Here is a 22526-nt window from a genome sequence, read left to right as displayed (position 1 = left end):
ATTGCATCCTCCTTTGAAGTCCAGTGTCAGCAAGCAGAGCTCGCAGCCTGTAAAGGTGAGATAACATTTTTAAATTCCAGGCCAGCTAGTTCTGAGACACCCCTTTTAAGTCACTCAGTCAGAAGCGCCATTTGAACACAACCTGCCATTAAATCTGATCCCAGACTCTTGAGTCTCATCACGCCCTCCCGTGACTGTCCAACTTCAGAAAGAGCAAGCTTGTGGTGCCTATCCAAGAAGTCTGACTCATAGCGTGATACTGCCGAATGAATTAAGCTGGCAGCTAGCCAACCTACACTGCCATCGTGGTCCCTTCTTCTTCAGGCAGAAGCGCGCCGCTGCCATTTTGAAAAGCCTTCCAAAAACCGGCAAGCGTGGGAACGTCCTTTGTTCAGCAGTAACCGGTGATGCCATCTTGGAAACTGTAATCTCTTAAAGCTGTACCCACACTTTTTTAAATCATCAAAAATGGATTGCAATTCCACTTCCAGCTCTGCTGGGATTCACCCATGGCCCAGACCAGTCACATAAATGGAATCTTTGGAGGAGAAGATTTTTAAGATACAGCAATGCTGCAGGTCTAAATAAAAAAGTTAGAGGCAGAACAAGTTACTCGACTTCTTTACTCGATTGGGCCAATAGCAGACGACATCATTGCACAAGAAGCTATTGATGAATCATCTGTCAAATTTGATGATGTTTTGAAATCTTTCAACATCTATTTCAGCTTGAAATCCAACAAAATACAGGAGGGAGCTAGATTTAATAAGGGAGTCCATCTCCCTGTGGAACTTGTCGATTCCTTCATAAACAATCTTGACAGGATGGCAGAGGGATGTGAATATGGAGCTTTAAAGTCTGGGCTCATTTGAGACAGAATCATGGTGGGTGTTGCAGACGATTCATTCTCTGACCTCCTACAAGCTAAAGATAATCTTACCCTCGACAAGGCAATCCAGCTAGTTGGACTGTCTGAGCTACATGAGAAACACAGGACCATCCTAAGGGGTGAGAACACTTCATGGGGCCAAAACCAACCCTCAGTCCACCATATCAAGTTACAAAAATGCAGGAACCATTCAAGTCAGGGAAAGCAACCCCTGAACCGCCCAGCAGAGCGAGCTTTCCTGCTCTGTGGTGTAAAGTGCCCTTACAGGAAAGATCAGTGTCCTGCGAGCACTGCCCAATGCTTCCACTGCAACAGAAAGGGACACTTTGGTAAACTGTGCAAATCAAAACCCCAGCACCGCACAAACATCCCAAAGGTCATCCATCAGGTCGAGACTGAAGACCCAGAAGACACATAGCCATTCTTCTTGGGGTTCTTGGTTTTGGAATGCTGATGTCCTGGTAAATGGTCATCTAACAAATTTTAAATTAGATTCAGGTGCCAGCGTAACAGTCCTGTCAGGTAGAGAAGGCCTTTGGATTCGAATGAATGACAATTCACTTTATGGAGCAGAGGAAGTCCGACTTCCGGTTCTTGGCATGATCCTTGAACCGCTGAGGTATGGTGACAGACAAATCTTTGAGCTGCTGTACGTCACTTGCAATCAGCCTTTCTCTCTTCTGAGCAAGGATGCCTGCCTAGCCCTCAATCTTCTCCAGATGATGGAAAATGTCAAGATTACTACTGTCGTCAGTCAGCTGGAACAGCATTGTCCTGAGCCTCCAAACACTAGAAGTATTCGGACTCTGATTTCACCTGTGATCTCTCTTCTGTTTTTGCAGAGCAGGTTTTTCCATCATCATTCCAGGTCCTGCAAAGCTCCCAATGGTCAGACCAACCTATCGAACATGAGATTACCATAGCACCAGAAAAGGATCAACAATCTGAGGAGTCTCTACCTCCAACTATGATGATGGTACAGTCGGTAGACACACCAACCACTGTGCACGCACAGCAACTTCCAGCCAGCGTGCCAAAACTACAAGGGATGCTGGAACCTGATAGCAGTTGCGCACCATCACAACAAAAAGCAGAGGTGAGCATGATACTCAATCTTCTCAGAAAGCTTTCAGATGACCTAATTGGAACAGAAAGAAGAAAAAACACTGCCAAAAAGAAGAATACCATTTTCGTCCATCCAGCAAGAAACGATTAACAATACACTGCCAAGCCAGCCAGACCAACCAGGTGTGGTTTAACATCGAACAATGGAAGAAGCAGATGAAACCATACTCAAACACCAGTCCAATCTCCAAACCAATAACAAGAACAAGCAACACCAAAGCCTACCACTCTCCTGGCAGAACGGTGAACAAGATGTGGAAAGGTTATAAGGCCTCCAGATCACCTGAACCTTTAGCTTCAAGGCCTTGAAGGGGGGAGATGGGGAAGTGAGAATGTTATTAATATTAATAATGTAGTAGCAAAAATGTTAGAATAGCATTAAGGTTGGAACAATAAGGTAATGCACAAGACCCATAACAATGTAAGACTTGGAAGCGAACTAAAGTGACTCTATATCCATGGGATAAAGGCTTGGGGGGAAATGTAGTAGTAGTAGGGTCTAGTACATATAGGGTTAATGTGGGACTAAGCACCGTACTGCCCACACAGTGATGTTAGGAGGCACATGACTCAGAGGCAAGGTCATTCTAGAGATGGATAAAGACCTAGATTGGGGTCAGCCCCATAACTGTACACAGTTATCAGTTGTTAATAAAGACTTGATGCTAATATACTCTAGATTACGAAGCCTGCTTCATGGTGTCCAAAGCAGGGCTGACAGGGCCTCAGATTAACCTCTCATCCAAAATATGGCACCTCCGACAGTGCAGCACTCCACCAGTGCAGCATTCCACCATTACTGCACTAGAATGTCAGCTTTGATTTTTGTACAAAGTATTGGAGTAGGACTTGTCAGGACATGTAATTATGCTATTAAAGAGTTTGAGGGTGACTGTTTTTGTAGTAATTGTAAGTTGAACCATTTCTTACTGTTACGGAGATCATGTGACTGCATAGGCGAATCAGTGTGGGGAATCTTAGGGGCGGAGCTTTTTAGCTTGGTCTTGGAACAAGCATGTAGTCTCATCTGGAGTCTGTATATAAAGTTTACTATTTCTTACAAGAAATTAGCCCTGCATTCCAAGTTTATTATAACTGGCAACAAGGATAAATAGGGCCGACGCAGCACCTTGCCTCACGATTGTGAGTATTCTGATTATTTTAAGGGAAGAAAAGAAGTATATTCACCAGCAATGCCTCACTTTGGAAGAATTGATCCCTACGACTCATCGAGGACTGGAGTCAATACATTGAGCAATTAGGTGGCCAGCAAATTAATGGTAGAGGAGAAACAGAAGAGAATTCTCCTAAATGTCTCCAGGAGCAAAACCTATAACCTAATCTGTAGCTTGACGGCTCCGAACGCACCAAATTCCAGATCCTTCACTGAGCTAGTAGACCTCATGAAGGGGCATTTTCAGCTTAAACCCTCAGTGATCATGCAAAGATTCAAGTTTAACTCTTGAATAAGGTGAGTACATCGCAAAGTTAAAAAAGTTAGCAGAGCACTGTGATTTTAGTGATACTTTAAACGACATGTTGCAAGATTGTTTAAATTGCGGCATAAATGACAATGCCATTCGGCACTGTTTGCTTGCAGAAGTTGAGATAGACCTGAAGTGCGCCATGGAGATAGCGCTAGCAATGAAGAGTGCTGAGTGGGATTCACAGCCTTTGCACAGTGTGCAACATGTCACCGTTTTGCAGCTAGGGCAGGAACCTGCCACCGAGCGTGGTGCGAAGTTCAGAAAGGCTACCGTGAAGTGGGCACGGTCTCTACCGCTAGAAAAACAAAAAGAGATGCTGGAAGCAGCTCACCAGTAACCCAGAAGTTAAAGTGTTACCGTTGTGGGGGAAATCATGCACCCAAATCTATAGATTTAAAGAGGCAGAATGCCACCACTGCCACAAAAAAGGGCATGTTGTTAAACAGTGCAGGACTAGATCAAGGCAGCCATTCAGACAGCAGGTCAAGTTAAATAAAGTGCACAATATAGATGAGCTAGAAGTTACTAAGTCTGACGTTTATTCCCTACACAATCTGAAGGCCAGGAAAACTGAACCAAACACTGTTACACTTCAAGTAAATGGAAAACCTCTGCTCATGGAGGTTGACACAGGAGCATTGATCACAGTGGTGGGAGAACACACCTTTAAATAACTTAGAGAAGGTTCTCCAAACTCAGCCATTGAGCTTGGTGAAAACCACTGCTCAGTTAAAAACACATACAGGAGCAGCCATACAGGTGAAAGGGATCACCTCTGTACCTGTACCATAAAGGCAACAGACAGCTCAGCTGCTAATAATTGTTGTAGCAGGAGAAAGACCGAGCCTTCTGGACCGTGATTGATTGAAGGAAATCAAACTAAACTGGTCAGAAATTTTTCAGGTCAGGGCAAGAAGAAATCCTGAGTTGATAAGGGAATATGATGGTGTTCTTTGGAATGAGATAGATGAACCGACGGACCTTCACAGGAAACAAGGATCCCTTAGGTCAGAGTTCCACAGGAAAATCATGAAAAGAAGCTAAACAAATACAGTGGCACTCTGAACCAGCTGAAAAGACAGTTGGAAGAAAAAAAAAGTGTTCGATGTTCCAAGGGGAAGCCAAGAGATACAAAAAAGAGACAGATGAACTGAAGAATCAGTTGATTGAGGCAAAAGAGGCATTAGAAGGGAAAGTCATGGAACTTTCCAAGATGAAAATGGGTAACTCAAGCCCCAAACTGAACCAAGTTAAGATTTTACCAGAGAGAAATTTGGCCGACCGTGAAATCAGAATGAAGGATGAGATAAAACCCTGTAGCAAACACAAGGAGAAGAAAACAGAAATCAAAGCTGAAAAGCCAGTAGGATATGTATCCATAACCCTTGCTGCAGCCGAGAAAGGTTACTCACAAATTATAAAGGAGGCTTATCTATCGTATTTGAAGTAAAAAAGTTCTAGCAATAGTTGCACGGTCGATACTTCACCTTAGTGTCAGATCACAAACCACTGTTAGGATTATTTAGTGAAGGTAAGGCAATCCCATCGATAGCCTCTGCTAGAATTCAATGAAGGGCTTTAATTTTGTCCGCATACTAGTAATCACCGTCCGGGTGTGTATATAACAAATGCAGATACCCTCAGTTGTCTCCTTTTGCTAGATAGTATCACACATGTTCCAGTGCCTCAAGAGGCAGTACTTGCATTGAATTTTCTAGACTCCTCACCAGTCTGCGCGAGACAGATAAAAAATTGGACAAATCGGAATCCAATTTTAGCAAGAGCCCATGAACAAGTATTACAAGGATGGTCAAATGCACAAATCCCTGAAGAATTAAAACCATTCTTGGTATGTAAATCTGAATTGAGTTGTCAAGATGGTATCTTGTTTTGGAGAGCAAGAGTCATTATCCCTGTGCAGGGAAGAGAACCATTATTGGGAGAACTTCATAGTGCACATCCTGGTATTTCAAAAATGAAGATGATCACATGAGTTATATCTGTTGGCCAGGTATAGATAGTGATATAGAAAAAATGGTGAAACACTGTTTCCAGTGTCAGCAACAACAAAAGTTGCCTGTTTCAGCTCCACTGCATCTGTGGGAGTGGCCTGGTTGACCCTGGGTTTGAGTACATATAGACTATGTAGATCCATTTCTAGGTACCATGTTTCTGGTGATTACCAACACACATTCCAAGTGGATGGATGTGTTTGAAGTGAGATCACCCACTTCGTCTGCAACCACTGAAAAACTGTGCCAGAGTTTCAGTGTTCATGGTTTACCTAAAGTTATTGTGTGAGACAATGGATTTCACTAGCATTGAATTCCAAAGATTCGTGAACCTAAATGGGATTAAACATGTCAGAACAGCACCATACCATCCCTCAGACAATGGGTTAGCAGAAAGAGCAGTACAAACTTTAAACCAGGCATGAAGAAACTAACAGAGGGAACATTAGAAACACGAATTTCAAGATTTCTGTTCAGCTATCACACAACTCCTCATGTGACCACTGGTTTAACACCTTCAGAATTGTTAATGAAGCGCTGACTTCATACAAGATTGAGTCTAGTCTTCCCTAATTTACAGGGAAAGGTGGAGCAAAACCAGGGAAGTCAGAAAGCGAATCATGACATTCACAGTAAAGATCGAGAGTTTATTGTGGGAGAAAGAGTTTTTGTATGAAATTTTGCAACCGGACCAAGATGGAGACGATTGTCTCTGAAACAGGTCCTTTATTTTATCAAGTAGAACTGGAAAACAGGATTGTTGGGGAACACTTGGATCATCTCAGAGGTCAAGAAACTCTCCAACGACCAGATAATCCACCTGAAATCAAACTCAAAACTTCGACCCCTGAGGTGCCAGATCGACAAAGAATAGACATATCCGATTGTTGAAGTAAATAAATCTGAACTGCCATTGTCTAGGGATGTCCCTGATGCTATAGTTCCTGTTCAAGTCGATCCAATGGAAGAACCTCCAGTGGTAGAGTTGCGTCGCTCTACGCAAATCCGAAAACCTCCTCAAAGACATTTATAATGACATGAACTGTATATAATTGTATATAATATGGGTTAAGATGTTTTTGTAAATAAGAGGGTGAACCAAAATTAAAGGGGAAGTAATGTAGTCGTTGTAAGTTAGGGGCGGAGCTTTTTTAGCCTTGGTCTTGGGACAAGCATGTAGTCTCATCTGGAGTTTGTAAATAAAGTTTACTGTTTGTTACACGAAACTAGTCCTGCACTTCAAGTTTATTACAGTTTTAAAGGTACATTTCTGCTTTCAAACCTTTAAGTTGAGTTTAAAACCCTTTTTCAAAATGGAAGTTTGGACAGACAACCTGGTACCTTTCTGTATTTGTTCAAACCTTGTCATACTCTTATCTCTAAAGCTGGCTATGAAGAGTCATTAAAATGCAAGAGTCCCCCAAGGACGTCCAAAACAAAAACAAAAACAAAAATACCTGGAAAAACTCAGCAGGTGGAGAGGAGCACAGCTGACTCTTCAACAGAACTAATTAAAAATAGAGAAGGGGTGAAATATAAGCTAGTTTAAGTGGGGGGGGTTGGGACAAGAAGAGCTAGGTGGAGGGCCAGTGATAGGTGGAGATAACCAAAAGATGTCACAGACAAAAGGCCAGAGAGGTGTTTAAGTTGGTGATGTTATCTAAAGGAATGTGCTAATTAAGGGTAGAAAGCAGGACAAGCAAGATACAGATAGCCCTAGTGGGGGTGGGGTGGGGTGAAGGAATCGAAAAAGGCTAAAAGGTAGAGATAAAACGATGGATGGAAATACATTTAAAAATAATGGAAATAGGTGGGAAAAGAAAAATCTATATAAATTATTGGAAAAAACAAAAAGGAGGGGGAAAATCGGAAAGGGGGTGGGGATGGAAGAGAGAGTTCATGATCTAAAGTTGTTGAACTCAATATTCAGCCGGAAGGCTGTAAAGTGCCTAGTCGGAAGATGAGGTGCTGTTCCTCCAGTTTGCGTTGAGCTTCACTGGAACAATGTAGCAAGCCAAGGACAGACATGTGGGCATGAGAGCAGGGTGGAGTGTTGAAATGGCAAGCGACAGGGAGGTCTGGGTAATGCTTGCGGACAGACCGAAGGTGTTCTGCAAAGCGGTCACCCAGTCTGTGTTTGGTCTTTCCAATGTAGAGGAAACCGCATTGGGAGCAACGAATGCAGTAGACTAAGTTGAGGGAAGTGCAAGTGAAATGCTGCTTCACTTGAAATGAGTGTTTGGGCCCTTGGACGGTGAGGAGAGGGGAAGTAAAGGGGCAGGTGTTGCATCTTCTGTGGTTGCATGGGAAGGTGCCGTGGGAGGGGGTTGAGGTGTAAGGGGTGATGGAGGAGTGGACCAGGGTGTCACGGAGGGAACAATCCCTACGGATTGCCCCCAGGGGGGTGAAGGGAAGATGTGTTTGGTGGTGGCATCATGCTGGAGTTGGCGGAAATGGCGGAGGATGATCCTTTGAATGCGGAGGCTGGTGGGGTGATAAGTGAGGACAAGGGGGACCCTATCATGTTTCTGGGAGGGAGGAGAAGGTGTGAGGGTGGATGCGCGGGAGATGGGCTAGACACGGTTGAGGGCCCTGTCAACCACCGTGGGTGGAAAACCTCGGTTAAGGAAGAAGGAGGACGTGTCAGAGGAACTGTTTTTGAAAGTGGCATCATCAGAACAGATTCGACGGAGGCGAAGGAACTGAGAGAATGGGATGGAATCCTTCCTTTAGATAATATCACAAACTTCAACACCTCTTTGTCTTTTTGTCTGTGACATCTTTTGGTTATCTCCACCTATCACTGGCCCTCTACCTAGCTCTTCTTGTCCCAACCACCCCCCCACGCCCCCCCACCCCCACCCACACCCCCCCCCTCTTAAATCAGCTTATAAGCTTATATTTCACCCATTCTTTATTTTTAATTAGTTCTGTTAGTCATGCGGACTTGAAATGTCAACTGTGCTCCTCTCCACCGATGCTGCCAGACCTGTTGAGTTTTTCTAGGTATTTTTGCTTTTGTTTTTGTTTTGGATTTCCAGCATCCGCAGTTGTTTGCTTTTACCCCAAGGATGTCCATTGAATCTTCTAAAAGGTGTGAAAACCCTTTTGCTTCCAAGGGAACAGGAGATAGGAAGGGACTTCAAATGATCTCAACATAATTAGCTTCCTTGCTTGTTTGAACCAATGACTTATTGAAAATTAACAAAGCAGCTTTTGTGTTTTTGAACTGTATAAAGGAAGCTGCAAGAAGCCATTTTGTGTGGCAGTATGCAAAGAACCCAGAAGACCTCAGGAAGTCAGTTCCAGTCCACAGCCCTCAACTGAACCAACTGTCAACAGCATGTGAGAGCTGTGTTTCTCTCTGCCACTGAGAGTTAGACAGTAAGTCGTCAGAAAATCATCCCTAGTCTGCTGGAAGAAAAAAAATCTTCAAGGCCAGGATTTTCCAGTCGTTGGGCAGGCTTGGCGGGAGTGGGTGGAGGCGGTCGCAGAGCCGACTGCCACCCGCGCTCAGCTCCGCACCGTGATTTCACACAGGCGGGCCAATTAAGGCCTGCCCGGCGTGGGTTGCAAGCGCTAGCACTGAGCATTACCTGTGCAGGCAGGGGGAGGAGGGAGAGTCAGGTCCAGCGCGCAGTTCGCGCATACGCGCGAAAGAGTGTTTCAATTTCCCTGAGGCATGGAGCTGCCTCAGGGAGATTGAAGCACTTTTTGAAAAAATATCTAAAGACATATAAAAAATTTTATTGAACATGTCCCCTCTCATGTGACTGTGTCACATGAGATGGCACATGTTTTCATTTTCAAAAGAAAGTTTTTAATTAAGTAGTATTAGCTTCAGGAAACCTCATCCTGGTCGTGAATGAGGTTTCCTAAAAAACGTAAAGGCTGCTTGGCCTTTTCGCCTGCCAGCTAACCGTAAGGTTGGACGGGCAGCTTAAAATAAAACCTAATTACCTTGATTACCTTACTTAATAGGCCTTTCAATTATTGACGGGTGCGCAGCAGACTCTGGCGCGCGCCCGCCGGCCGAATGAAATATCGCACAAGTTTGCGATGATGTTGGGACGCACGCCCGATGTCATCACGCGTCATTTAACTTTCCGGCGTGTTGGCCGTGTGCCAAATGTAAAATTCTGCCCCAAGTGTCAGTAACTGCAGTTTCTAGTAAGGAAAGGAACCAATACTCTCTCAGCATCTGTGCTGCCTATTGAGTCCTCCTACAAGGGAAAACTCTGACTCTTCGATTTCACAAGACATCGCAGCTGCTAAACCAAACCTCAAATTTCAACCCATTCATTTCAGAAAGAAGGAGTTCAAGCAACGGGCCCACAACAATATCTCACAGAGGCTGATTTGAAATTTCATCTTTAAGCATCTTTTTTCCTTTAACTGCATTTTAATCTTTGTATCTATATTTTAGTTAATAACTTCAGCACGTTTACTTAAGTAACTTTCAGCAGTAGTATTGCAATAAACTAACCTTTATCTTGTTTAATTAAAGCATTGTTGCTGATTATTTTTAAATTGAACCACTCGCAAGTTAGAAAGGGGCTACATACAAACACACAAATTCTTAGCCCATGGGCCACTTTGAGGAAATACCTTTTACGTGGTTGTGACAGGTTTGATCCCACAACATTCTGTCTCAAAGATGAGAGTCAGAGTAACTGATCCTTGGCTGACTGAGATGATTAAATTCACAATAACATAGAATAGTCCTCTTCTGTTATAACTAATGTGATATCATAACAGGTTAGGATTGAATACTAGAAATATGGAGTAAACTGAATATTCTTCTGAGTTGTTTGATCACCCTTAAGGATTAGGAAGATTTTATGTAGGGCTTTCCTCAGGGAATTACATAGATTGAATAGCATCCATGATCAGGTTAATTGGATATGAGGTGCAGAAGGAGAAGACTTGATAACTAATTGATCTATTCACAGACAATGGTTGCTTCTATTAAAGTAAACCAAGGTCTGGTGTAGCATTTAGTTCCTACAATGCCTAAATAATCATGGTTCTGCAAAACAATGATAACTAAAATGAAAAGAAAAGCAATTTTGCATTATAGGTTCATCTGAAAAATGTCAAAAACAAACATCAAATTGAGCCAGTTGGTAGCACTTTCATATCTAAACTTGTAAGTTTAAATTCCAACCCTGATCGTGGAGCACAAAATCCAGTCTGACTATTTATGTGTAGTATTTAGTGAGTGCAGGTACTGTATTTTAGATATGGCATTAAACCAAGTAACTGATTGCCTATTTAAGTAGATGTAAAAGATCCCACGACACTACATGAAGAAGACAAGTATCTTGCCAAACACTTAGACCTCAGCCAAAAAGGTTAGCTGACCATTTCTTTCATTTGCTGTGCATAAGTTGGCTGTTATGTTTCACAACAGTGGCTACATGTCAAAAGTAATCTATATCTCTGCTTTATAAACAGAAACATGAGGCAGAATTTTGAGAATCCTGCCAGCAAGCTTGCAGGTGGGGAGGGGGCCTATAAAATACCCTGTGTAGCTTTCTCATCGCTCTCCTGCCCACCCTCACCCCAATCGTGGCTTTCAAAAGGAAATTGGATAAACATCTGAAGGGAAAACATTTACAGGGTTACAGGGAAGTGATACTGGCTGGGCTGCTCTTGCTGAGAGCTAGCAGGGACATGGTGGGCTGAATGGTTACAGCACAGAAGGAGACCATTCTTTGATTAGTTGTAAAGCCATTGGGACAACACAAGAGTGTGATAAAGTGCTACATAAATGGAAGTTCTTGTTTGTAACACATTTAAACATTTCCATTTCTATTTTGAATTCTAGCAATGCCTTAAAAGTTACTTCAACAGGGGAGGTGATGGCATAGTGGTATTGTTGCTGGACTAGGAATCCAAAGATCCAGGGTAATGCTCTGGGGACCCGGGTTTGAATCCCGCCACGACAGATGGTGGAATTTGAATTCAATAAAAATCTGGAATTAAAAGTCTGATGATGACCATGAAACTATTGTCGATTGTTGTAAAAACCCATCTGGTTCACTAATGTTCTTTAGGAAAGGAAATCTGTAATACCTATGGCCTATATGAGACTCCAGACCCACAGCAGTGTGGTTGACTCTTAAATGGCCCAGCAAGTCACTCAGTTGTATCAAACCACTACAAAGTTACAAAAAAGGAATGAAACTGGATGGAGCACCCGGCATTGACCTAGACACTGGAAACAACAACAGCAATCGCAGCTCTGTTGACCCTGTAAAGTCCTCCTTACTAAGAGTTGGGGGCTAGTGCCAAAATTTGGAGAGCTGTCTCACAGACTAATCAAGCAACAGCCTGACTTACAGAATCATATCTTACAGATAATGTCCCAGATTCCACCATCACCATCCCAGGGTATGTCCTGTCCCGATGGCAGGACAGACCCAGCAGAGGTGGTGGCATAGTGGTATATAGTTGCCCTGGGAGTCCTCAACATTGACTCCGGATCCCATGAAGTCTCATGGCATCAGGTCAAACATGGACAAGGAAATCTCCTGTTGATTACCACGGACTGCCCTCCTTCAGCTGATGAACATCACTTGAAGGAAGCACTGAGGGTGGCAAGGGCGCAGAATATACTCTGGGTGGGGGACTTCAATGTCCATCAGCAACAGTGGCTCGGTAGCACCACTACTCATCAAACTGGCCGAGTCCTAAAGGACACAGCTGCTAGACTGGGTCTGCGGCAGGTGGTAAGAGAACCAAGAGAGAAAAACATACTTGACCTCATCCTCACCAACCTGCCTGCCGCAGATGCATCTGTTCACGACAGTATCGGTAGGAGTGACCACCTCATGGCCATTGTGGAGACGAAGTCCCGCCTTCACATTGAGCATACCCTCCATCGCATTGTGTGGCACTACCACCGTGCTAAATGGGATAGATTTCGAACAGATCTAGCAACTCAAGACTGGGCATCCATGAGGCACTGTGGGCCATCAGCAGCAGCCGAATTGTACTCAAACATAATCATAACCTTATGGCCTGGCATATCCCCCACTCTAGCATTACCATCAAGCCAGGGGATCAACTCTGGTTCAATGAAGTGTGCAGGAGGGCATGCCAGAAGCAGCACCAGGCATACCTAAAAATGAGGTGCCAACCTGGCGAAGCTATAACACAGGGCTACTTGTGTGCCAAACAGCATAAGCAGCAAGTGATAGGCAGAGCTAAGCCATTCCACAACCAACAAATCAGAACTTCTCCAGTCCTGCAGAATGGTGGTGTTCAATTAAACAACTCACTGGAGGAGGAGGCTCTACAAATATCCCCATCCTCAATGATGGGGGAGCCCAGCACATCAGTGCAAAAGATGAGGCTGAAGCATTCGCAACAATCTTCAGCCAGGAGTGCCGAGTGGATGATTCATCTTGGCCTCCTCGGGAGGACTCCAGCATCATAGGTGCCAGTCTTCAGCCAATTTGATTCACTCCACGTGATATCAAGAAACTGCTGAAGGCACTGGACACTGCAAAGGCTATGTGCCCTGGCAATAATACTGAAGAACTTGTGCTCCAGAACTTGCCACACCCCTAGCCAAGCTGTTCCAGTACAGCTACAACACTGGCATCTACCTGGCTATGTGGAAAATTGCCCAGATATGTCCTGCATACAAAAAGCAGGACAAATCCAACCCGGCCAATTACCGCCCCATTAGTCTACTCTCGATCACCAGTAAAGTCACGGAAGGGGTCATCAACAGTGCTATCATGCGGCACTTACTTAGCAATAACCTGCTCACTGATGCCCAGTTTGGGTTCCGTCAGGGCCATCAGCTCCTGACCTCATTACAGCCTTGGTTCAAACATGGACAAAAGGGCTGAACTCCTGAGGTGAGGTGAGAGTGACTGCCCTTGACATCAAGGTAGCATTTGACCGGTTGTGGCATCAAGGAGTCCTATCAAAACTGGAGTCAATGGGAATCAGGGGGAAAATTCTCTGCTGGTTGGAGTCATACCTAGCACAAAGGAAGATGTTTGTGGTTGTTGAAGGTCAGTCATCTCAGCTCCAGGACATCACTGCAGGAGTTCCTTAGGGTAGTGTCCTAGACCCAACCATTTTCAGCTGCTTCATCAATGACTTTCCTTCCATCATAAGGTCAGATGCTTGCTGATGATTGCACAATGTTCAGCACTATTCGCGACTCCTCAGATACTGAAGCAGTCCATGTCCAAATGCAGCGAGGCCTGGACAATATCCAGGCTTGGGCTGACAAGTGGCAAGTAACATTCGTGCCACACAAGTGTCAGGCAATGACCATCTCCAACGAGAGAGAATTCAACCATCTTGTCTCTGCTAATTTTGCTAATCTCAGCTCAGTTAAAACTGGCCTCAATGCTCCTGGGCTAGAGAAAGAAAAGGTCACCTTATTTCGGATCTCTTGATCACTACCCACTGACCATAGCTGTATATTTCAGTGAGTTCAAGGTTAAGCCTCTATGATATCCTTTATAATGTCTAAATCATGCATGAAAGAAAATAGCCTCCTGCATTGGTAGCGGAGAGCACCATTGCTTTTAACTGTGTCTGAATACAAGTCAGCACCTTCAGGGGAAGAGGGAAGGAAATTGTAAAAAGAATACGTCTGTATGCAATCAACATGATATATTACTGAACTACCTTCCAATAATAGAATTGCATATTCTTCCCCTGATTTCTGATCTTGATGGATGCAAGGTTCCCTAGAATTTTCAATCTTTTCAAATGGCTTACCTTGTACTATCAAATGCATTTGTGATGTCTTGGGATTATGTTGAGTCTGGACTGAGCAGGTGTATGGGCCATCATCAGTGACTTCTACTTTCTGAATCTGAAGACTATAGTCCTGTTTGCCACCTGATGCGATTGACACCCGTGGGTCCACGGACCATTTGTCATTCCCTGCAAAGATGATGCTGGACCGGTTCAACCATGCTCCCTTTGAAGCAACATCTTCAAGATAGCACCTATGGACAATGAAAGACATCCAAATGATTAGGTTTACATAATAAAAATACTTGACCCCATGGATTTTTGTTTTTAATTTTGCCTCAATTTGTCAATTTCATGTTCCTTACACCCCAGCCATGGTCCCTGAAGAAAAATCAGCATTGGTGCATAATAGGTGGCTCATTTGCTAACATAAATTTTGTGCTCGGCCAAAGTTGAATTTCATCACTCAGGTGTCAGAGATTAAAGCTCAATGTCTAATCCACAAGGGGGGACTGGATGTTTTTACCTTTACTGAATGTGCTTTTAACAACTGGTGAAAACTTTGCCAGTCTTACTTAACTGAGAGATTAAAAAATATGCTGGTAACAGGAATAAAACATCCCATTGCAATGCATTTATCTTCTTAATGTACTGAGCATGCTCAGCGAACCCAACCTTTCATGCAATGAATGCTCTACTGCGGAGAAATTGAATGAGATTCTCATGATTCAATGGGGCCTTTAGGACATCATTCACAGTTTAGCGTCTGTACCCCTTTAGTTAATATTGCTTGAATGATCATAACGTATTATAGCACAAAATATAGTATAAAACCAATGGCTGTCTGTGGCAGTGCATAATGTCTTCGACCTTGTCTACATTCCACTAAAGCATCAAAGAAGTTTTTGCCAAAATAATTAATATTGTGTTCCTTAACCACTTTGAATAAAGAACAGGAAGCACTCCTGTTCCTCCTGATCCACAAGGAGTGTTATGAAGGCACTTGCCTTCTCCCCAAGGCTGTCCTTTCCTCACTGTAGCTGCTAGGTTTCCAAGGCCTAGGAACAGAAGTTGTGAGTAGAATGCACTGAAGAAATAAATAAATTTGATGGCCACTTACACATTGAAATTGATTAAAAAATTTGTCAAAGTATTATCTCACTTTAAGTGAACTCTTAGTCATTTGTAAAATAGTTTCCTGATGACTGAATGAACCAGATTAACCCAGGAAATTTCATGCACTTTTTAAACAAATTCTGGAGGTCAAAGCAATTTTATGTGTGTGTCATGTGTCATAATGCAAACTGTAAATTATATATATATACAGACTTTGACACATTCAATTATAGAATGCAATTTAGTTCACATTTGTTAGGAGAATTGCAGTCTATCAAAGAGGGCCAAGGATTATATATGGAGCAGTTATAAACCCCATAAATCACGCCTATCAATATCAGTGACTGGTAAAATGTCAGATCATTAACATACTGCAGTTAAGTAAAAAACACAATTTAAAAGCTAGCGCTTTTTGTTATTACATTCCCAGTATTCTATCTTGTAAGGATAATTTGCTATGTACATTTCTAAGAGCACTTCACAAACACACAAGAGCCCCACTGACAAAGCACTGGGCCTGCTTCAATGGCCCCAGTTAATAGATGAGGTTTTATCTGTGTATGTGTGAACATCTCATTTTACTTTAATTTGTAAAAGTGGGTAGTACTCAAATTAAAGCCACACCAACTCTGATGAAGGGTATAAGATGTAAAATTAATCTGTCATTCTCCCTCTCTTTCAAATGATGGACTGCAGTTCTCCTGACATGTCTGTGCCATTGCTATGACTGCCTATTTCCACCTCCGTAATATCACCTGGCTCCATTCCTGCATCAGCTCATCTGTTGCTGAATAACTCATCCACGCCTTTATTACCTCTAGACTTGATTCTTACAATGCGCCCCCAGATGACCTTGCATATGCTATGCTCTGTAAACTTAAGGTCATCCAAAATTCAATTGCCTGTGTCCTTTCTTGAACAAGTTCTGTTCACCCATAACCCTAGTGGGCTCTGACCTATACTCCTGATTAAACAACACCTTGACTTTAAAATTTTCACCCTTGCTTTCAAATTCACCATGGTCTCACCAGTCCCTATCTCTGTAATCTCCAGCCTCACAATCTTCCAAGTTAGCTGTGCTCCTTTAATTCAGGCCTCTTTAATGGATTCTACTGTTGTTGCCATGATATATTCTGCTGTCGCTATGCTTGAAGGATACTGCTTGGACACCATGAAGCAGTCTTGTACAACTTACAAGAAAGTCTTTATTAACAATACTTAAATACGTACATATCTACAGTAGGTATGGAGAGGATTCCATACTAGGTCCTTACACGTTGCTACTCATCTCTAGACTGGTCCCAGCTCTAGGTCATGTGCCTTCTTACATCACCGTGTGGGCAGTACTGTACTCAGTCTCATGTTAACCCTTTACGTACTAGGTCCTTCTACTACACTCTTGATCATCCATGAATTTAATCGTTCCACCACTGGTAGCCATTCTTTCAGCTCTGGAATTCTTTCCCTAAATCTCTCAGTTTCTACACCACTCTTTCCTCTTTTAAGATGCTCCTTAAAACCTACTTCTATGTCCAAAATTTTGACCAAATTAATAGGTGCTTATGTGGCTCAATGTCAAATTTTGTTTGATAATGCTCCTGTGAAGTGATATGGGACCTTCTATTACATTAAAGGTGCTATAGAAATACAAGTTGTTGAGGTTGTTGACTGTCTTGCTTTGTGTTTCTGAAATTTTTATTTCAACTCTCCAGCATTATCAACATGGGCCACAAGAAATGTAATATTTCATCTTTCACATAGCCATATACCAACTGATATCTCTCTCTGCCATTTGCAGTACTTCTGCTTCACATATTCAAAATGCTGAGGCCAACAGTAGCAATCTCACCAATGCCCCAGCCTAGAATAGCTAACTCAGCATGTGCCAAGGATCAAACCTGAGATCTTTGTGGATTTAAAGCTCAGTGTCACATCTGGTTATGTATCTTTCAACTGTGCAATGTGGGCAACATGATGGAAGTTTTTAATATAGCTAGTGAAATGCAGCATTTTGACAATTTACAATGATTTAAGTATAGTGTCTCAAATAACAATCTACTTGATCCCTGGTTTTAACTCTGAACAGGTAAGTAGTGAAGTGAATTGGAAAACTTACCCTCTGCTTTGGCAATGAGGCCAGACTTTTTAAACTCCAGAACCTCATCTGAATATCATCAGCTGACTTCTCACACAGATGATGGCAAGCTACAAAGCTTGGAGGTTTCCCAATGACACATAGGTCAGGATTTTGGGTTTTGGGTCAGGACCCTGACATTGGTGTCAATCTTGCACTGTGTGGGAAACAGTCATCTGACAGTGTTTTCCCCAAATTGACTAAATAGTGGTCAAAGGACAAGCCTGCCCTAGGAGGCCTCCAGCATGAAAGGAGCAGCAACCTGCAGTTCAGGTAAGGGAGAGAGAGGGTGCCTTGATCTTGAGGTGCTCCTAATCCAACGTTTGAAACTTTCAAATTAAAAAATGCCCCCAACAATACCATTCTGGATGGGGACTCCTCCACAGGGCAGCTTATGGCCGCAGATGTATCCAGGCAAGTGGGAAGGTCTCAAAGCTGCCTTCTCCCCCCCACCCAAATCTGCCACCGAGAGTCTGCCTATAGGCAGCTGGTTTGGTGTCCGCGCCTTATGGGCCTGCAAGCTGATTGGAAAATTCCAGTCAGCCTCAGACAATGAGCCTTAATAGGCCATTTATCATGCATAATTGACCATCCCATTCTGGGCAGGTAGCATTACCGACACGAATCCTGCCTCTGGGGAAATGGCACAGGGACCGGATATTGCTTGCAAACTGCTACACTGGCTGACGGTGTGAATTTTCATGCCCACCTACCTCCGTGCTCACCCTTACCTGGGACAGAAAATTATTCTCATGATAGGTGGCGGGTTCAGAGCCCGGGCCATTTCACAGGAGTCCCTGTTTAAAAGCAGCATTCGGGAAGCAGGGTTTAGGAAAAATCAGTTCTAGGCTTTATTATTGGGCCTGCAGGGACACCCCTGGTCCTCCTAGCTCTACTGAAGAAGAAAAAAAACTTACCTTCCTTGAGAATCTTAATTTCCCCAGTACAATCTGATTGTTTTTCACCCGGCAAAAAAAGAACAGTAGCTTCTCACTCATGCAGGAGATAAATGGCAATTAGGTCCCAATTACATCAACGAAAGCCAACATGCATATGTAAAGAAGTATATGCCATTTTTGTGTAGGTGTCCTTGACAGCTGCTCAAGGAGAGCAGGTTAAAATTGCGAACAGTGGGATCCTGGCGACTTTACCCTGGAGAGTTTTTACCTTTTCTGCAAGGTATCCACCGGAACAATATTGACTTTCAAATTAAAGGTAAACTACTTATATATTTATAATAAATCCAAAAATTATGGATTAGGAACTATGTTAATTATGATGTGACACTGAAAAGGCTTACTTGGTAAGCAGGCAGGGAAGGTAAGGGGAAAGATCTGGAGTTATGTGGAATAGAGAACAAGTAAAGCCTTTTTTGAGGGATACCCAAATTACCTGCTTCTTCACCATTTCCCGACTGTCTCCAGAAGCACATCTAGTTACCTTTCAAACCCATTTATTCTGTCTGCTTTAAGGACCTATCTTCATAACTCATTCTATGAGTCTGTTACCTTTTTCTACTCCAAATTTTCAACTTGTGTTTCCTGGTATTTGAACTTTTCACAATAACAAACAATTTGCCTTAATCAACTTTCTAAACCCTCTTCATAATGTTGATAATTTCAATAAACCACATTGAAGATTCTTCTTTTTCGATACTAATATTCCAATTTCAACCTTCTTCATGACTTGAATTCCTGATAGCTGGTATTACATTACTTATTTGTCTCACTCTTCATAAAGTAAACTTGATCCACATTAAATTGCTAATATTGCAGTGTTAGCGTTTCACCAAAACCTAATCAATATTGCTGTAGATAGTTTTGTAGCTCTCCTTATATACAAAGTTATTGGTTTTCTTGGTAATATTAATTATCTGTAGGCACAATGACATAATTTTCTATTATTTAGTCACTTTGAACTCTTTTATCACATTCAGTTTGGAACCTGTCACTTTTTCTTCATTATTGCTTTATTAGATCTTCTTGTTCCCTAATTATTCTCCAATAATTCATAACATAATATACAATATATACAATTATTGTACAACAGAATAATATTTTGAATATTCGCTATTAAATATTATTAATTAATGCTTTGTGAATCAGCTTCATAAATAAGCCAAGATAAGTTGGTCTCATTATCTTGCTTTGATTTTCTGTCTTTGCTGCTCACACTTGCAAATCCAGTCCTTGTCCTGCTTCAAACTCCAATAAGTTACTTCTTTATTGGATAACATTCTATCAATTCTGCAGTAATTTGTATTATATATTCATGTAGCAATTATTTTGAGCTATTTTGGGATGTCGTATCATTTTCTAGCCAGTTTCATTGAAACCTTGGTAGATGGATATTCCGGTAATTGAAGAAAAGTTTGAAATTTATTCCTATGCATCTATATTTTTAGATGTAAATAGCTTTTTGCTAACAGTGAACTTCAAAGCTCAATTTATTTTGAACAACGCACATCTTCGCGAATCAGCACTTCAACATGGGTATTCAAAGACAGGAGCTTTGTGCCCGACATCAATCCACTCACACATTCTTAAATTTAACAATAACAAGAACAGCTTGCACTTACATTGTATATTGAACCTGGAAAATAAGAGGCATTCAATTGTAGTTCCTTTACAAGGAAGTGAGCCGCTTTTAGTAGAGTTACACAGTGCCCATCTGGGAATCTCAACAATGAAGATGATCACGCTAAGTTATCTTTGGTGGCTGGGAATGGATGGCGATATTGAGAAGGTAGTTAAACACTGTGTGCAATGCCAACAAATTCAGAAGTTGCCGATGGCAACCCCATTACACCCATGGCAGTAGTCTAGTAGACCCTGGGTGAGACTGCACATAGATTATATCAGTCCTTTTCTTGGAACCATGTTTCTTCTGATTATAGATGCTCATTCCTAGTGATTAGACGTTTATGAAGTCAAGTCGCCAACATCAGGCTGTAACAATAGAAAAGTTGCACCAAAGCTTTTCTATCCATGGATTGGCAGAAGTAATCGTCTCAGATAATGGTTTCTAGTTTACTGCGTTTACTAGTGCTGAATTTCAAAGATTTTTCAGCCTAAATAGGATCAACCACATGAAGACTGCACCATACCAACCATCATCTAATGGAGTGGCTGAAAGAGCAGTCCAGACTTTTAAGGTGGGGATGAAAAAAATTAACAGGTGAATCATTGGAAACTAAACTTGTTCGTTTCCTATTTCACTATAGAACAACACCCACACTACTACAGGAGCAACACCTGCAGAGCTGCTGATGAGGCGTCGTCTTGAAACAAGACTAAGCCTAAATTTGGAGGGGAAGGTGGAGAAAAGTGAAGGGAACCAAAAAGTGACTCATGATTTGCATAGTCATTGAGCGAGAATTTACTGTTAGTGAGCAGTAAATGTAAGGACTTTCGGTGGAGGATCGAAGTGGTTACCTGGTAAAGTAAACTCTGTGGCCAGCCCCTTGTACCACGTAGAAGTGGTGGGCCGGATCACTTATAAGCATGTGGATCAGTTAAGAAGCATGGAGATACCCCAACAAAATGATGTTCCACTTGTAACCATTGTTGAACTTGAGGTTCCTGTTGAAGTTATTCAACCAAGGATAGACATGCCCAATGTCTCTGTCAGAGTGGACGTCACTGAACAGCCTGTGCCTAATGAGGTACCTGATGTTAATGCGCTTCCAGAGAATGTGGTTCTTGCAAAAGTTTGGAAATAATGGAGCTACGACATTCCATACGGATCAGGGAACCACTGAAAGACTGAGCTTATAATTTCATGACCAGTGTAAATATTATAATGTCATGAGATAAATATCCTTGTAAATACAAAATGTGCAGAGAAGTTAAAGGGGGGGAATGTAGTAATTATAATTTAAATCTTGCTTTGCAATGTTTCAATACGTGCCCTCTTTTGTGACAAAAATAGCACTCCACCTCTTTAAATCAGTAATCGTTAGGAGTATGATTGTTTCCACATTTATAACACTTAGTTTTTGAATTTGATGCTGAGCTGTTTCCTTTAAATTTTCAGTTAGTGGGGACGGTTTCCCACTTCACGGCGGACTCCCGGCTTTTCACACCATTTTTGGCTGACCATTCCTGCCCCATTTTATTCACCTTGAATCACTTGTGAATCCCTTACAGCACTTTCCATCGCAAGCGCTATTTCTAATGCTTTCTTAAAATCAAGATCCACTTCAGCCAACAATCTTCGCTGATTATCATGCACACCACAGACCAAACGATCCCTGAACATATCATTCAGGGTTTCACTGAAATTACAATATTCCGTTAGTTGCTTCAATTTTGCCACGTATGTAGCAATGGTCTCCCCCGGGGCTTTATTCCGTGAATTGAACCTGAACCTCTACATTGTGCCTGAGGGCTTGGGTTGAAAATGTCCCTTAACAAGGTCTACTGATTCACTGAAAGTCTTTAAATCAGGGGACTGGGGGCCATCAAGCTTCGAATTAGGTTGTAGATCTTGGTCTCACAAATACTTAGGAGAAGCGCTCTCCCTTTTTCCTCCCCCATGACTTCATTGGCTTGAAAGTAGAACCCAAGACGTTTTATATATTGAGACCAGTTGTCTGTGGCTGGCTCAAAGGGATCAATTCTGCTAAACTGTGGCATCTCAGATGAGTAAACCTTCCTTTCTTTTTAATTATCTTAGATACTCACAATTGCTAGGTGAGGGACAGCATCGGATCTGATTTATCCTTGTCTCCAGTTAGCTATAGGGTTGATTTTCCAGGCAACTTTTCTTGGTGGAAACATTGAACTTTATTTACAAGGTAACAGCAGCAACTACATGTGTGCATCAAGCTCTATAACTAAAGAAGAACTCTCTCTTAGAGGTTCCCTGTGCTACAAACTGATTAGTTTACACAGATCATGTGATCTTACAATACAGGATTATTCTCAAAGCTACAGTCCTACGTTTATCAAAACTGTAATTATTAACGTTAAAAAATGGTCACCAAACCAAAGCTGAAGCTTTAGTGAAAGAGCGAGGTTTTAAAGTGG

General features: G+C 42.3%; 1 protein-coding gene across 2 annotated transcripts in view; it reads right to left on the bottom strand.

The window, feature by feature from the left end:
* Nucleotides 1-22526, bottom strand: part of negr1 (neuronal growth regulator 1) — a 685966-nt gene that overhangs the window by 266860 nt on the left and 396580 nt on the right. For both annotated transcript variants that reach the window (XM_078561247.1, XM_078561248.1), the window contains exon 2: nt 14268-14500. In XM_078561247.1, the coding sequence (XP_078417373.1) occupies nt 14268-14500 (233 nt within the window). The remainder of the gene's footprint in view (nt 1-14267; nt 14501-22526) is intronic.

Source organism: Cetorhinus maximus, chromosome 17, assembly GCF_964194155.1.
Source record: "Cetorhinus maximus chromosome 17, sCetMax3.hap1.1, whole genome shotgun sequence".
Lineage (NCBI taxonomy): Eukaryota > Metazoa > Chordata > Chondrichthyes > Lamniformes > Cetorhinidae > Cetorhinus > Cetorhinus maximus.
This window is presented reverse-complemented; position numbering and strand designations above follow the sequence as displayed.